Consider the following 17462-nt stretch of genomic DNA (forward strand, 5'->3'; position numbering starts at 1 on the left):
TTCTACATGGTTGAAAATGGTTTTTCATAGCTAGATCTTTCATTCTTCTGGAATTCATTTCTGAGTATGCTGTGAGGTAGAGATCTCTGTTTAATTTCTTATATCTAGACCCTCAGTGACCCCAGCATCACTTATCAATGGTCTCATCCTCTCCACTGATTTGTTGTGCTACTTTTTTATATATACCTGTTCCCTCCTGAGGCTTTTGACTCTGTTCTAAATCTAACTATCTATCCCTGTAACATTTCCCATCCTGTTTGACTCACTATAGCTTGTTTACTTTCCTGTCCCTCATTTTTATTCATGCTCAGCCTGGAGAGAAGTTTGTCAATTTTTTTTTTTTTAAAGAATCAGCTTTTGTCGTCCTTGAATCTTTTATAATATCTTTGTTTTCTATATCATTAATTTCTGTTCTTTGTTACTTTCTTCCATTTTACCTTGTTGTTCTTATTATAATTTATTGATTTGGATATCTGTCATCTTACTAAATAATCTTTGGTTTTTCTTGAACATACACTTAATGTTATAAATTTCCCTCTAATTATTGATTTATCTATATCTTGTGAGCTTTTATATATGATTTTTATAAATGATTTATCAAAATGTCTTATGATTTTCTATTTTAATTTCTTCTGTTACTCATAAATTATTTAGAATGTTGTCTTAATATTTCCAACTTCTGAGGAATCTTTTGTTACCTTTTTTTTTTATTAATGTAGACAATATGTTATGTACATTACCAATTTTTCGGTAACTATTTTTTTGTGGCCTTGAAGAAAATACATTTTATACTTGAAAATTGTTGGACTCAGGGTTCTTCATATGTCCAGTAAATCAAATGCTTTTATTGTGTCAAATCTCATATTTCTTTTCCTTTGCAGGTTTATGAGTTTCTTAGAGATATATATTAATATCTTTTGCTATGATTTTGGGCTTGCTGGCTTTTTGAAATAATTTGTTAATTTTTGCTTCACATATTTTAGGGTTCAGGAGTTCTATGCTTTGCTGGTAATTTGCTTCTTCTGCGGTTATCTAATTACACTGTTTATTCCTAATAATGATATTTGTTTTAACTTAATATTTCTGATATAATATTGCTAAGCCATTTTTCTTACTAACTGCAAACAGATATTTTGGGTTCTCTGGGTGCTAGAGATATTCGTATTATTCCTTTATCATACACAACAAAATATTTTAGAAAGCTGAACTCCGAAATGAACCAAAAAAATAATAAGCATGGTGGTATCATTTGATCATTAATATCATAAAACCTCTGGAAGTTTATTATGGTGACAATAAGTTTATTAATCAAACTGTTACCTCACAATTGAGAAATTAAGCATATATATATTAATAGTATAAACTTTGAACTTTTTTAAACAAGGTTCCTTTTTCTAGGGAAGACATAATTTTGCATAATTCTGAATTGTGAAAATGTTGTCCCCAAAGCTTGCCTTATTTTCCATATCTTTATGTTTCCCTATTGCCTGTATATTTGGCAATCTATTTACATACCTTTGGTATGACCGTTAGAATGTGAGCTCTGTGAGGGCAGAAATCTTTATGTGTTTAGTGTTTAGTTTGTGTGTTTATCTTTTCATGTTCCCAGGGTCAAGAACAGTGTCTGGCACCAGTAAGTGCTCAAAGAAATCTGTTGGATGATTAAATAATATATGAATAAATGCTGTTATACAGCAGCTCATGTGCTACTATCTGAAAATCTTACTGGAAAAAAAAATCCCCTCTAAATGGTTCATATAATTCATAAATTTGCATCATCAGTTAAATAATCAAGTTTCTAATGTTTTCTTCTACTTTTCCTCTTTCTGTAAGCACCCAGCACCCACTTGAGTGTACATCTATGTCCCATTCCTGAGGCCAAGATGCTTGCTTCTTTCTTCCCTTGGAACATTAATACACCAGTACTGTGAGTAGACCTCCTGATACTCTGCTTACTTCAGCCATTCCTCCAAGCTCAAGAGCTGCAATTGATTATATATTTCTCTCTGGTTCTTGAACATTTTATGTTGTTTGCATTTATGTCTCTGATTTGTGAGCCACCACGGGACCTGATTCTCCTGAAATCAGTGTCTGCTCAGGGGACCTATCAAGGTGTTTGGGGCGAGAGAGCCTAAGCTCTCTGCTAACTGACTGACCGGCTTCTGCTCTTGTTCAGGAATTCCCAGTGTCCAAGCCAGTGCCAAGGCTCAATGGCATCTGAAAAGACCCATCTTCCTCCTTCTGCTTAGTATAAAATTGAACATACTGTAGGGCTTAACGACACTCATGTATGCATGTGCTATAGTAAAATAGGGGGCTGGGCAATATGATCTCTCTCTATCCTTCCTTCTTTAAAGGAAGGATAAAATCCCATGTTTCTGTGGGTTGAAGTAGTGTTAGAACCCAAAGTGGGGATTTTTAAGCCACACCCTTTGAAAGCCCCCATGAAATGAAGTCCTCATTAGGCCCACATCAAAGGTGGCCATTGACTGGATAGCTGGGAACCACACATTGCAGAGCCTGGGAGGCCATGAATGATACAGTCCCACGTGCAGCTGCTCTAGCCAGTGGGCTCTGAAATGCTTGCGCATGATTAGGTCCCGGCCATGAATCACAGGAGTGGCACATGTAGCTTTAATTCAGTGCAGAGCAACGGTCGACATTTTTATACTCTTGAATTGGAAGAATCTCAAACTCTGCAGAGTGGGCACTGGGCTTCTGAATTGTGGCCTCATTTATATACCTTAAAAGCCCCAGACAAGTCATGCCACCTCTGTAAGCTCTGTGTTTTCTTTCACTGTGCATTTCAGAGTTGTGAGAACCGAAAGTAGCATATGTAAACCTTAGCGTATAGTAAATGCTCAAAAGCTGTATGTGCCTCGATTATCATGATTCCAGAAGACTGACTGTTACATAACAGAGGGCACATCAGCCATGGGCAGAAGAATGACATAGAATGTTCTCCTCCAAACTCACTTTTTGACAGGAAACTACACTTGCTGTCTTCCCATTCGGGAGCTCTTATACTGATCATTAAAGCCGTTATGAACTCAGCACGCTTCCCAAGTTCATAAAGTATGTAAAGTGTTTATATGAAATTAGAAAATCTTCTTTGTATTCAATGAATTAGGATTTAACATTTTCTACTGCACCCCCAACCCCATCAAAATTCTGAGTTCACCTATGGCGTTACAAAGAAGCATCCAATTTATATTGTGTGAAAGTAGTATTGTCTGCAATCAGTGCTCAGTTAGTTCAGCTATTGTATTTTAATAACTTGCTGCACATCCTTTCAATTTGAACAATAGGAGACGAGCCTTTCAGTTGTCAGCGAATTAATGACACCATCACCAAAAGGGGAAATTTAGCGAGAGAGCTGTGCTCTTAAATAATGTGCCTGAAAGGCAGCGATGAGGTAGCTTGTAAAATAGTTATAGAGATTATTTACACCAGTCACATTATGGTTTAATGCGACTTCATGCCGTGTGAGAAAAAGAGAGCTCAAAGCAAGAGGCTAGAAAAGAATAAACCCTGCGGTATTCAGACCAAGAATTCTTACCTTGTTTTCATTGAAATTAGCAATAACTACTCCAACAAAAAGGGTCAGTCCAATCATGCAACCCAGGAATACAAACACATGAATGTAGATCCCATGCATCTGTATAAATGAAAAATACGGTTATTCATCAAAGCAAATGAGAGCAGCTGTTGACACATTCAAAGGATTCCGTGCGCTTGCTTACCGGCCCCACACGATGAATAATAACATCTCTCACTTCCACCCAGCCTTTCAGGGACAGAACTTCAAACAATGCCAGCATGGCATTTCCCACATTGTCAAAATTAAAATTCCGAGGATTTGCCCTGCAAGTCAGAAAGAGGAATGTTCTGTGAAATTCCGATGAGAAGCACCCTAGGGCAAATGTCTGTAGCTCTTTCCAATCCTGGGTGCATGGTGTACTTCGCATTTGCAAGGCCAGCTAGATGGCATTCGTTTACTACATCATAAAAATGCATGAGTATGTTATTATTTCTTAAAATTTAATTAGTTATTAGTTAATCATGGGGGTGTTTATAACAAACAACAAAATGCAGCAACTCAGGTTCTGGCTCTAAAGGTTCCTTGACGTTTCTGGCTCATCCTGGTTATGCGGAAAGTAGGAAGTATACTTTCTAGTGATAAACTGCACAGGAGATTATCACAAAGGGGCGCTGGAGTTTGGATATGAATTTTGCAATAGTTTTAAAATTGAAAACTTTTCTAAAGGTATAAATTACCATTCCTGGTGTTACTATATAAAGGATAAAAAGAGTAAATCTAGCCACTTTCTTTAATTCTGTAACATCATGGGAACATCACTCTGTAAAGCAGTGATGCATTTGGAAGTGCCTGAGTGGCAAGAGGTGTTTACTCGTAGCCTAGATGTTTCCAGATCATTCTTTCCCAGTTGGATTTTTTTTTCTCATTAACTCTGGGTGTTCTCAACAGAGATTTCTTGTAGACCCCAACACTGCAGTATGTTGTCTAAACCCACTCTTGATTGCTGGTATTAAGAACACTTTGGCTCCACTATTATTATTATTTATTTTTTTTTAGAGGAGGCATGTCACATTTCTTGTTTTTTTCTGACATGTTTTTATTTTTCTCCTTCCCACGAAAGAAAGTGATCTTTTTTACTATATTACATCTCCCTTAGTCATTATGGGTCTTGGCTAACATTTTTGTTGTCCATAGAAGATTTCAGTGTTATTCTTTTCCCCCTTATTAGACTATTTAAAATAATGACAAGACCTAGATAACTATACACTGTCTTTCCTGAGTTGATGGAGAACTGGCCCTGGGACTACTAAAAGGAGTAAGCCGATAGAAGCCTCGCTGAATGATATTCTGGTCATTTTTTCCTGTTAGCTCATTTATCAAAATTTAACCTTCATAAAATGTGATAGTCTGGAGAAAATCTGGGTTAGTATTTTCCTACACTTTTCTTTCTTTCTTTCCTCCTTTCCTTCCTTTTTTCTCTCTCTTTCTTTCTTTCTTTTCTTTCTTTCTTTCTCTCTCTCTCTCTCCCCCTCTTTCTTTCTTTCTTTCTTTCTTTCTTGTAGGCTTCATGGACAGCACAGAGCCCAGTGTGGGGCTTGAACTCATGGCCCTGAGATCAGGACTTGAGCTGAGATCAAGAGTCAGACGCTTAACCGACTGAGCCACCTAGGTGCTCCTCTACCACTCTCTATATATTAAAAAAAAATATATATATATATATTAAAATCATAGAAACAATGATGCGGTTCACCTTTATGAGTTTTCTTTTTTAAATTACTAAATAGATGGAGATCTAATAAGAAACCATACAACTAAACTGACTTGCTCTTATGGTTTAAGACTGATTGGTAGAAAAGTGTTCCACATAGTGCAAAAGCCCCACTCAGAAATTCCTATTTTGGGATTCTAATTTGTATTTTTAAAGTATGAGAGTATAAGCATATTCTCTTGGTTTTTTCCAATATTTTTTCCTTTGGGGGTTTCAATTAAATCTAATATATTTTACAGCAGACAGAAGCTGTAAGGATTCTGCAGATACCACACTTTTCCTGAATAAGGATTTTTTTAAGCTAAGCGAGCCAGCTCTCAGATCCGACGTTGAACTTTCTTACCCATCCATTTTCTTTATGTAAAAGTGCTTTTTTAGCTGAATTTGCAGCATCCCAAAGTACTTTCATGTTCCACATCCTTTAGAAGTTAGAAGATGTTAAAAATATACTTTTAGGCTAAACCAAGAAAAATAAAATGGAGGATCATAGACTTACATAGTTGGAAGAATACATCACATTAAAATTCTAAGTATCAGTTTTAAGCATTTAAGATGTTCATGCTTTGTTCATGCCACTAAAATTGGAAAGGTTTAAACTTTACCTATAACTACAGAGGACTTCAGTAAACCCCAAACCTAAATCCATTGTTGTAATTTTCCCGTTGCCCTTCTTTGATCTGGAAGCCTGTTTAAATATAATCTTTTTCGGTTAACTTAAAAATTAAAAAATATTATAATTTTGTCTATCCAACTGAGAAAACTAAGACATTCATTCTAACCTTACAGCTTAGTTCATCTTCTACCTCCCGGTGAAAAGTGCTCCCAGGTCCCAAGATTGCAGTAAGGAGGGTTGCTCTTCCTCTGGGAAGATGGAGACCCCCAGGAGGAGAGGAGCTCAGCCTGAGCCCTTGGATGGAGAAATAGAGGGGACGGCATTATCCAAAATGGCCCTTCCAAGATGCTGGAAGTAGTCATGTTTCTGTCAAACTTACAAAAGTAAGATAGATTCATATGCTCCTTAAAGGGTGTACTCAAATGGTCTGAGCTGTAGACTCTATAAAAATCTGATCTGATATCTTATAATTTAAAATTACCTAGACATAAACTACTGAGAAGCTTCCAGTGAGCTAAGGGGTTATTTATGTAGCATCAAAACCTTTAGCAAATTATATTACATTATTTGTAGTATTATTTTCTGTTCTCTATTACATTTCAAGCTCCTAGGGGTTGGGAGCCATAGCTTATCCCCAGTAACAGCGAAACGTCTAGAGAACAGTAAACACTCAATAAATATATTTATTGAAAGAGAATACTTCTTTTGATATCTCTTATGCATTCCATTTCCTATGTCCCAGACCTCTGCTTAAAACAAAACACACAATATTTGTAATATATATATTTTATACTTTTTACCAAGGTAATTTTTATCTCATCAAGTCTGAGTGATTCAGAAGAAGATGAATGTATTCATCTGAACAGAGAATATAGAAGCCTAACTATCTCTTGAATTAGGTAGTGCATATTTATAGCTTTCCTAATTATAATTATCAAAGCATTCCCCAATGCCAGTTCTCCAGATATAAGTAATTTTCTTAATCATAAATTTGCCAATATAAAACTATAACATCTTGGCTGCTGACTCTTGATGAGCTTACTAACAAAGGAAAATGTAAAAATTATCATGATTACAGCTGACGCTTATTTGACAGAAGATTTTTTTTTTTACTAAAACTGACCCAAGTCACGGTATTCTGGGCAAATGGACAAGCATTATTGTTACGGTGTTCAAGTGATGCCCCTTTTATCAGCTTATGCTTTTTAAGTGCCATTGAACTTGAAACCCCAAATAATAGCTTACATGAAACACTGCATTTCAGTTAATTTGGATTTTTATGGAACAAGCTGAATGCCAGAGCATACAACTGGTAATAGGTTTACTTTTCTCCCAACACTGCCTTCCTGTGGGTTCTAGCTTCCTTCCTGACATCTTGGAGATCCCAAAGCTTTTTGGTCACTTTCAGTTGTATAAGATACAAGTCTCATTCTACATTCTTTGTTCTACATCAAACCCTTATTCCCATAACCCATACAAGGACCCTATGCTCAGCACTCAGCCTGACCCATGGTCGGAGGAGGGAAGAAGAGGGCTGGCCATCTGTTCCCTCCTCCTCTTCAGGCCGCCATCTGATTCTTACAAGAGGGGGGTGGGATGCACATGGACTTAGAGAAATGGGGTTAAATTCCACACTGCTGGCCACTGGCCACCGTTGCTCTGGTCATAGCAATTATTCTTTCATGGATAATGCTGCCTGCCATGTTCCTAACCTCTGTACACTTGATACTTTAACATCTGCCCTATGTGCATGTGCTGGACACACTTTGCTCTGGACAACCTGATAGAAGGCCTGAATCACCCTGCCTCAGCCTTCTGCCTCTCTCATCACCCTCCCACCCTCTTGGGAAGAGTTCTTTCTAGGGCTTGCTTTTCTTGTTTTCAAAAAAATTTGTTTAATGTTCATTTACTTTTTGAGAGCGAGACAGAGCACGAGTGGGGAACGGACAGAGAGCAAGAGGGAGACACAGAATCTAAAGCAAGGACCAGGCTCTGAGCTGTCAGCACAGAGCTCAATTCTGGGCTTGGACTCATGAACTGCGAGATCATGACCTGAGCCAAAGTTGGACACTTAACTGACTGAGCCACCCAGGCGCTCTTAGGGCTTGCTTTTCAAATACAGACAAACCAACCCAGAGACCACAGTCCTTTATCAGGCTTCCACCCTTTGGGCCAGTATCCACCTGCCCTGATCACCAGGTTGCAGACCACTGGAGACAGGCCTTGTGTCCCAGAGCCCACTAAAGTTACTCAACTAGCCAATCCTAAGCCTACTTGCCCTGACTCACCCATTCCAACTCAAGGAAACTACAATAAAGGCTCTTGTCCACAGTTTTCCCTTTCCCTCTGCCTCATGACTGACCCTGAGGCTTCCCTGTGTGGCCTCCTGGGGCGTGGCTTGCCTCATCCTCTTGGGAACTATGAGTAACAAACTAGCTCTTCAATGGCAGTCGTCTCTTGATCTGTTGGCTTTATTATACCTCAAATTTTCTCTTAATACACTATATTCTGAAACGTCCTCCAGCATGAGGGTGCCTCATTATGCCATTCCTGCTGAGAGTAGTTTTCAGGGGACTCTCGGTTCCCATTCTTGGAAACATCTCCACAGCCTCTCAGTAGGAGCACCCTCTCTCCAGCACACAGCTCTTGGGAGCAGAGTTCCATCAAGATGGCTCAGATCACTGGCCCTAGGCAGTGATGACTTGGAGCCTCCAACACTGATAACCCTCCCCTGGCAGACGGTGAAAAGCATCCTGTCTACCTGAGTGTCTCTTCCTGCCTCACCAATCTAGGATAGCAGGCAGTCCCCATGGGGGACCTCACATGGCTGGGGAGACAAGCACCCTTCACCTCCTCCCATAGTAAAGAGGGAGATACCACAGCACTGTCTCCTGAATTCACTCAATTCCACCATCCTGTCTCTGAGTATAAAGTGTTTTCTTTTACAGGAGCTGGGGGACGATGTGGATAATCTTTTTAGGAAGTTCAGCTGGGCCTGGCACATTGCTCTCTTTGGAATATAATGAAATTTTATCTCTTAGTGACCTCAGCTTTGAAGCTTTTGCCAAAATTCCAAAACAGCAGGAAAAAAACCACACCTCATTTGATGTCTTGATATAAATAAATTATTTATGGTATAATAATGCGTTTTCACCTCACAAAAAATAAACTTTTTATGTTTCTTTAATATTTTATTTTAATATAAATTAGACCTCTTTTCTAGATAGCACTGGGATAAGGGTATCTTCGTGTGTATGTACTTTCTGCTCCAGCTTAAGCCACACAGCCAGGTTCATCTATTTTGTGGCGTTTTTTTTTCATAATTCTTTGGTATTTAAAAAAAATAAAAACCCGGTATAAATTGTACTGAATTGTTTTTAAAAGCAAATTTCACAACAGTGAAATGCCAAAGCTGGTAACAATGGGTCCTAAGGGTACAGGTAGGTGAAATGCAATTTCTTTTAAAGAGTTTTGACATTTTGTAGAAAACATCAATTGTGACAAAAGCGGAGTCTTCGCTGCAGTTCACTTGTCTAAGAGGTAAAATGAAATAAAAAGAAAACAGATGACTATTTGTCCTTTTAGGACAAATGAAGTTAATACTTATTTGGACACTTAGTTCATCAGTGAAGCCAACTGAGAGATTTCATTCATCACCATTAGTAAAATGGATGAGAAAGAAGGTACTAGGCACTTCTGGCTTTGGTGTAAATGCTTTGAAAACTCATTTTTGGGAAAAATGAATTTTAAAGAGAAAGTTAGATATAATCATTTGTGTTACTGATTACTCCTTTCCAGTGTTTCAATAATGGAAATCCTTCAATGTAAATGGGTTTTTAAATTGAAACAGCTTTATGATTCGGGCTCCTATACAACTGTTATAAGGATATCAGATTCTCCCTTAAAGATATAAACTCAGGACAAGTTTAGTTTTAATTTGATAGAAAATCTTTGTCTTTTAAGCCCCACTAATTTTTAATGCCATGGGAATCAAGTTACATACTTCAAAGTATTAGAAAAACACTGGGGTGATAATCCATTAGTTACATGAAGCAACATGGGCCTCAGCATACCACTTGCTCTCTCATTTACTGTATTTTTGCATCTTGTTGGAATTCAGGGCTTTGCCTTGTATTACTTAAAATCGTTTTAGCACCTCTAGCAAAATTACTTTTCATGCCAAATTTTATTGATTTAAAACCTTCTTCTGACAAATATCACATCTTTAGGATCTTTTTCTGAAATGCTTACCAAACACGGGGCACCCAAAATCCAGGCTTTTTCTCTCCAGGTCTTAATTTTAAATTTAAGTTCTTGGACACGCTTACATTAATTCTGAATATGCCGTTACAATCCTCCTAAAACAGGAAGAAAAGAAGTCAGGGGGAGCCTGGTAGAAAATGAACTCCAAAAAGATGAAAGATAAGAAGTACATTTTACCTAGAATAACAGGGTTTTTTAAAAAAAATATTTATTTACTTTTGAGAGAGAGAGAGAGAGAGAGCAAAAGAGCGTGAGCACATGAGCAGGGGAGAGGCAGAGACAGGGAGAGAGAGAGAGACTCCCAAGTAGGTTCCGTGTTGTCAGAGCAGAGCCTGATGAGGGACTCCATTCCACAGACCATGGATCACGGCCTAAGCCAAAACCAAGAGTCAGTAGTTTAACCGACTGAGCCATCCAGGCGCCCTGAATAACAAAGGTTTTTATGTGATAACAATGATGTGGGCAGCTCCCCAGTGAACAGGGACAAGGGCTGCCTAGATGAGTGGTAAAAGTTCACACTAGAAACATTGGCAAGTAGGCAAAGGATCTGAACAGACATTCCTCCAAGGAAGACATACAAATGGACAATGAGAACATGAAAAGATGCCCAGTGTCATTATTCAGCCAGAAAATGCAAGTCAAAACCTTGGTGGGATACTACTTGCCATCCACTAAGAAGGCTATCATCAAAAATCAAATCACGAGCTTAGATCAGGTTGTGCAGAAATTAGAATCCTCCTTTCAGAACCCTCATATACTGCTGGTGTGAGTGGAAAATGGTACAGCCACTTTGGAAAATAGTGTGGCAGGTCCTGAAACAACTAAACGAAGAATTACTGGAGGACCCAGAAATTCCACCCCTACATATTTATCCAAGAGACATGAACACAAATATCGACGTGAAACTTGTACATGAATGTTTATGTCATTATTATTGTAAATAGCGTTAATTATAATAGCCAAAAGGTGGAAATGATCCAAATGTTCATCAGTGGACAGATAAATTACATAAATAAAATGTGGTGTATCCATGCAATGGAGTATTATTCAGTTCTACAAAGGAATGAAGCACTGACCCATGCCACAACATGGATGAAGCTTGAAAACATTATGCTAAGTTAAAAAAGCCAGTCACTAATGATCATATGTTGGATGCTTCCATTCATATAAAAGTTCAAAACAAGGAACTCTATAAGGACAGAAAGTAGTTTTGTGGTGGTTTTGCCATGGGGGTGTCAGGGATATAAGGGTATAGAAGGTGAAAGTTAAAAGATAGTGTTGCTTTTTAAAGTGGTAAAAATGTTCTAAGCCTGGGGACCTGGATGGCTCACTCAACTGAACATCCGAATCTTGATTTCGGCTTAGGTCACGATCCCACGGTTCATGGGATCGAGTCCCACATTGGACTCTGCACTACAGTGTGGAGCCTGCTTCGGGTTCTCTCTCCCTCTCTCCCTGCCCCTCCTCTGTTTGTGCTTTAAAAATGTTCTAAGCCCAACTATTGTACAACTCTGGATATGCTAAAAACTATGGAATTGTATGTACACTACCAGCAGCCAAACTGTGCAGTAAGTGAATTATATCTCCAATAACATTGTTTTTTAAAAGAACTTAAAACTAACACATGAGTAAGAAGATTTTCGCTCATTTTCTGTCTTTATTCTTCTTTTAGTTTTATCTTTGTTTCTTTGCCTGTGAGTGTCCTGTTTTGAACCTAAGCCCCTTTTCTGGGTATAATGTGTAGACACTTAAGATATTTCAACAGAACTTCAAAGTCCAACGAGGTTAAAGTCATCTTCAACCTTCAGCCTCATGTCCTCCCAGCTTCCTCATTTCTGTCTCTGGGCCAGCACCTTGTCGGCCCCCAGCATCAAGATGTCAGAGTTGTCTATGGCTTTCCCCATCCCGTTTGGGCCTCATCTCCATTCTTATTTCCACTAGTTTAGTGAATACCAATATTACTTGTCTTTGAATTGTCAATAAAATTACTTAGAATAAAAGCATTCTTACACCACTGATATCCCTTTAACTTAAAAAGCATGGATAAACTTACCTACGATAACCCAAAGACAAACAAACACAGTTGACATTTTGGCACACATTCTTCCTTTTTTTTTTCCTATGCATATATGTGATTGTACAGTTTTTACTCTTCCAGAGCTCCCTTTTTCAGTTAAAATATATTGCAGTTAAGTTCTCATAGTAACCCTACACATTCACCTACAACATTATTCCTGTTGGCTCTGTTGTGGTGCATCATCACGTAGAGACCCCATGATATATCTGCTCTTATGGGCTCTTCCAGATTGTTTTTCTGAGCCCATGGGAACCCAGCTTTGATTGGGTGAGGCATCCTGGTGTCCTGGTGAAAAGCAAGGACAATGGGGCCAGGCTGCCTAGACATGAATGTTAGCTTCCCCATGTATTTTGGGGCGAGTTTGGGCAAGTTCTTTATCCTTTGTACTTTTATCTTTAGCTAGGTCTGGGTATGAGCAGAGAGTGTAAAATCACAATGCTCTTAAGCTGTTATTAATATACTGAGTCCTGCAAAATTCCTCCTAGACTTCATCTTGAAATGTCATCTTTTTAGCCTCTATTCATTGGGAATCTAAAATAACCCTTCTTTGCTTACTTGAGCTTGTGGATTAATGTTCTTTATTAACTCTTTCATTAACTAATTTGGCACATCATGATCTTTATATCATGTTCCTTGTTATGTCTTCTCAGGTTTATTGAAGTTCCGGGGACGTCTGAAGACATGGGTGGTGCCCAATCCAGTGTGTCTCTTCTGCTCTGCCACTTCCTGCAATCCTCACTATTAACATAATTGATAATATATTTTGGTTGGGCAGAGATGTTACCTGTATTTTATAATCATTATAGAATGAATAATTCTTATAGTCAGTAGCTCTAGACATGTAGAGATTTTCATACTGATGGAAAATCTGTGTTAGATTGCCATATTTGCTGGAAATGCAGAAATAGGTATTATAATTCAGCTGTATTTGGCCTTTTGAGTACGTGGATCTTAATGGACTTAAGTCATTATTTAAGGAAATGCTTTGGCTGTTTGTACATTAGCAGTACTTGGCTCCCTTCATGAATCTACTTGAATAAAGGGCAGAACCCTAAGAGAAGGCACACTGGCTAGTGTAGCAGTGATGGCTGATTATAATCACACACATCCTGCTTTTTTTTTTTTTTTAATGTTTTTTTAATTTATTTCTAGGAGAAAGAGACAGTGTGAGCAGGGGAGGGTCAGAGAGAGAGGGAGTCACAGACTGAAACAGGCTCCAGGCTCCGAGCCGGCAGTCAGCACAGATCCCGACGCGGGGCTCGAACCCACGAACGGCAAGATCATGACCTGAGCGAAAGTCGGACGCTTAACCGACTAAGCCGCCCAGGCGCCCCTCATCCTGCTTTTTTGAAGCACACATCGCTGAGCCATGTGTTGCATTCTCCCCGCTGCCTCAGGAGGCCATGCTCTTGCCGATGAAATGTGTGTGGAAGTGAGGTGTGCTGCTTTTGGCCCAGAACGTAACCCTCAGACGTGGAGGGGATTCTGTGCTCTTCTCTGCCAGCTAAACAGAGAGGACACTGAAGACAGCAAAGGGTGGACACACAAAGAATGAAGACAAGGAACTTGAGGCCCTGATAGGGCATTCAGAGGAGAGCCGCCCACCTTCTTCAAGATGCAATGTATTCACTTCGTTATGTTCAGCAACTGAAACCCAGGGCTTATCGAGGAGCCGGCCTCCTCTTACTAACACTGACGGAAGAAAGATAAGGCAAAGGGCAGCAGCAGAAGAATCAAGCTTGGGTCTTTGTTAGCTGTCTTACTGGGGAAGATTCTAGACTTCTCAATGGAGAGGAAGCTGGAGTGAGTAGTAATGAACAGTGGTATGACAGTTAAACATTGCCTCTTGTCTTTTCTGGGGCTACTGTTTGCTGATATGAGGCAAGATTAAGTTAGGGGAAGCCCAAAGGCAGAGTGTCCAAGCCTCAGCGCTACAAGCATCTGGAATCGTGAGTGGCTACGCCAAAGGTGTCAACAGAGGCTCCACACTGGAACAGCAGGAGACAGTAGAATAATCTGGAATGTGCTTTTAATCTCACTAATCTGTGCTAGCCAGAAGAGACAGACTGTCTGCTTTAAGCAGAAGGAGTTGATGGGGAGATAATTCTAAGTCTTATGTGGGGGTTCTCAAAGTAGTGACAGCACAGGCTTACCAAGGGATGGTGAACTACCCCAGTTTTTCTCCCAAAAGACAGAAAGCAGTAACCTACCCTTCTAATAATGTTGGGATCATTGCACTTTGCCAGTTTCCCCGCAAAAAGCTGAACTCCAAAGCTTGCAAAAACAAGCATTAATGTCAGCAAAAGAATGGAGACCTGAAAAAAAAAATGGTGAGGAATCACATCTCTTGGTAAAAAATTAAACAGTAGGCTTGACTTGAACAGTGATAGGGACAAGACTTTTCAGAGAACGTGGTATAAAACTCTTGGTCTTTTGATGATATTATTTAACTTCTCCACCATGGGTCATTCAATTAGCCTTGCTGGGATGTTAGGAGAAGGGAATCAACAACAGGTTTTGGATTTTCAGAATAAAAACATAGGACTTTCATATAGGAAAATGGGCTAAGGTATTTTTGATATGACTTGGTTTTCTGATTTTGAAATCTACCCTCGTGGAACAAAAGAAAAATGTTTGAATTCCTATCTCTATCAGCAGAGCATAGAGAGAGAGTGGTTTAGCTTCCTTGTAAGCAATGAGGACACACCAAAGTGCTAGACACAAAGGACTCGAGATCATGGAGTCCTAAGAAGCAAGTCTGTTAATTGGTGCTCCCTCTGCTGGACGGTGACTTGGTCTCAGCACAGAGAGGTGGCAAAGGATAAAAAACACTGAACAAACCACTGATCTGTGCTGGTTGAATAATCTAAACACATACCTTCAATATACTAAAATTATACAAAAACATCATCAGGAGAAAGGCACAAATAGATTCTCCGCTAAATTCTATCAAGTCTCCAAGATGCATATACATTAGCTGTCAGGTGATAATATCCTTTTTTTCCTTCAGTTCCAGCTGTGTGAAAAGCCACCGTGTTATGGCTTTAGCACAAAGAAAATTTGAGATTTCAAATACGTCTTTAAAAAATATCAGCAACTCTAAGCCTACAGAAACATTGCAACCTGTCTTTAAAATACCTTAGAATTGACTGCAACTACGGTAGGTGTGTTTCTAGAAAGCACGATGTAAAATAAGCTTATGTAAATTAATTCATGATTTCCATGCATGAGTAGAATTCATCAATAATAAAAAGAACCCTTTGATCACTCCTTTGTAAGGCACAGATCCTTCTGTAACAGATTGAGAGCAATGAACTTCCTACGCTTTTCTGCAGCCGGGCTCTTCGAAGACTCTAAATCAGTGTTTGCCCAACTAAAAAGAATGTTTTCTCCCCTGATCACATTTTAAGTATTCAATACTGTATCCTAAGGTTACGTAAAGTGGGTATACTTGTATGTTCCTTTTTTTTTTTTTTTAGTTGTTTTATGTTAACACTCTAAAGACCAGAGACAGAGTCTACGCAGTAAGAAACTGGGGACATACAAAATGAAATAACGAGCCCAAATCTGTTAACTGCTAATATTTGTGCAGTACATGGTGTTGAATCTCACCTTTAATTTCTAGATAAGGAAAATGAAAGTCAGAATAAAAATTAGGGTCATGAGTTAGGAATGGAAGTGTTAGCAAACACTACCTCTTGGATTCTTCCTTTCATTATACTTTTGCTGAAAATGCTCATTGGACAGGAGCACCTGGGTGGCTCAGTCGGTTAAGTTGTCTGACTTTGGCTCAGGTCATGATCTCATGATTCATGAGTTTGAGCCCCGCATTGGACTCTGTGCTGACAGCCTGGAGCCTAGAGCCTACTTTGGATTCTATATCTCCCTCTCTATCTGCCCCTCCCGCATTCACACTCTGTCTCTGTCTCTCAAAAAAAATGTTAAAAAAATGCTCATTGAATAAAGTATATTAAAAAATATTTAGTGACCAGTCAGATCATCCATGGGTAAAGTTTCTGAATGTGTGTTATGTTTTGTTAGTGCCTTTCTTGTCCTCTGGCAATGAACAAGATTGTGTTTACCCTTGGCAGGCAAGACTCACTGTGTCCCCTCATTCGCTACATTACAGCATGGGCTGTGTGAATGGGAGGCAAAGGGTAAACATAACACACCAAGAAAATTTCCTTGAAGCCGCTGAAAAGTTCTCGAACAACTTTCCTCATCTGGGGCACCAGTTTGAATATCCGCAGAGGTCTAAGGCACCGAAGAACCATTAAAAGTTGAGCTCCTGATTCAGCAGGCACATTTTGCGGCATCCAACAAAGAAATATCAAGCTCACCTAGCAGGGGAAGAAATTCCTAGAATTAATACAATTCATCCTTTACTATCTACACTTTCTGAGAGCCAAGTGCATACAATGGTTTCCTTGACACTCCATATGGCGTGTAGGACAAGCTGTCACTGGGTATATATGCAATCTCTGAGCTCTGAACGCAGTCTAGACCTGTTAGTGACCCCACAGGAAAGTCATCAGCTGTACACAGAAATGAAATGCAGTGTCCACACGGTGGTGCATATACCCCAGTGCATTCTGCTCCTTACTTTAACTTACAGGTGGGAGGCTGAGATTGAAATTCCTTTGATCAAGGATACTAAACCTCATGCTTGACCTAATTCTTACTATTTTATTGATGATCTAAAGATACTACATATTAACGGTCACAATTTTCCTTGTCATGTTGGAAAAGACATTGATTTTTATGTCTTCTTGGACATATAGAAGAAATGAAATTTCTTTGAGTTCCCTTCCTATGGTTTCCCAGTTTAGTTTAACAATAGTTGAATGATCACCTTGTCTAGCCAGGTATTTTGTGTATTGGAATTAAAAGAAATGTCCAATTGCACTCACATCAGTTTGTTTTTGGCAATGAGGAGCTCATCAATCAATTATATGATGTAGATTTTTTTTTCAGTATGGGAGCCACAAGATTGTGGGGTGCGAATAACATTTCTATCTTAGACTTTTTAGTGCATGTCTTACATGTATATTAATGTGGTTGATGTTTGTGAACCATATCCATGGACATTTTTAATACTTTTTATTTGGATTTTACATGCATGTCCTTCATTTGCCTGCAGTAGACCACTTAAGAACTCAGTAATAGCCTCTAAACTTCTGGGACTCATGTATCTTTCTCT

General features: G+C 39.0%; 1 protein-coding gene across 3 annotated transcripts in view; it reads right to left on the minus strand.

Moving 5' to 3' along the window:
* Nucleotides 1-17462, minus strand: part of NALCN (sodium leak channel, non-selective) — a 285524-nt gene that overhangs the window by 22913 nt on the left and 245149 nt on the right. For all 3 annotated transcript variants that reach the window (XM_039254277.1, XM_039254276.1, XM_039254275.1), the window contains 5 exons: nucleotides 16435-16602; nucleotides 14473-14577; nucleotides 10174-10280; nucleotides 3744-3864; nucleotides 3560-3658 (listed from right to left, as the gene is read on the minus strand). In XM_039254277.1, coding sequence (XP_039110208.1) covers nucleotides 3560-3658; nucleotides 3744-3864; nucleotides 10174-10280; nucleotides 14473-14577; nucleotides 16435-16602 — 600 coding nt within the window. The remainder of the gene's footprint in view (nucleotides 1-3559; nucleotides 3659-3743; nucleotides 3865-10173; nucleotides 10281-14472; nucleotides 14578-16434; nucleotides 16603-17462) is intronic.

This window comes from Hyaena hyaena, unplaced genomic scaffold, assembly GCF_003009895.1.
Source record: "Hyaena hyaena isolate Hyena2069 unplaced genomic scaffold, ASM300989v1 scaffold_478, whole genome shotgun sequence".
NCBI classification, from domain to species: domain Eukaryota; kingdom Metazoa; phylum Chordata; class Mammalia; order Carnivora; family Hyaenidae; genus Hyaena; species Hyaena hyaena.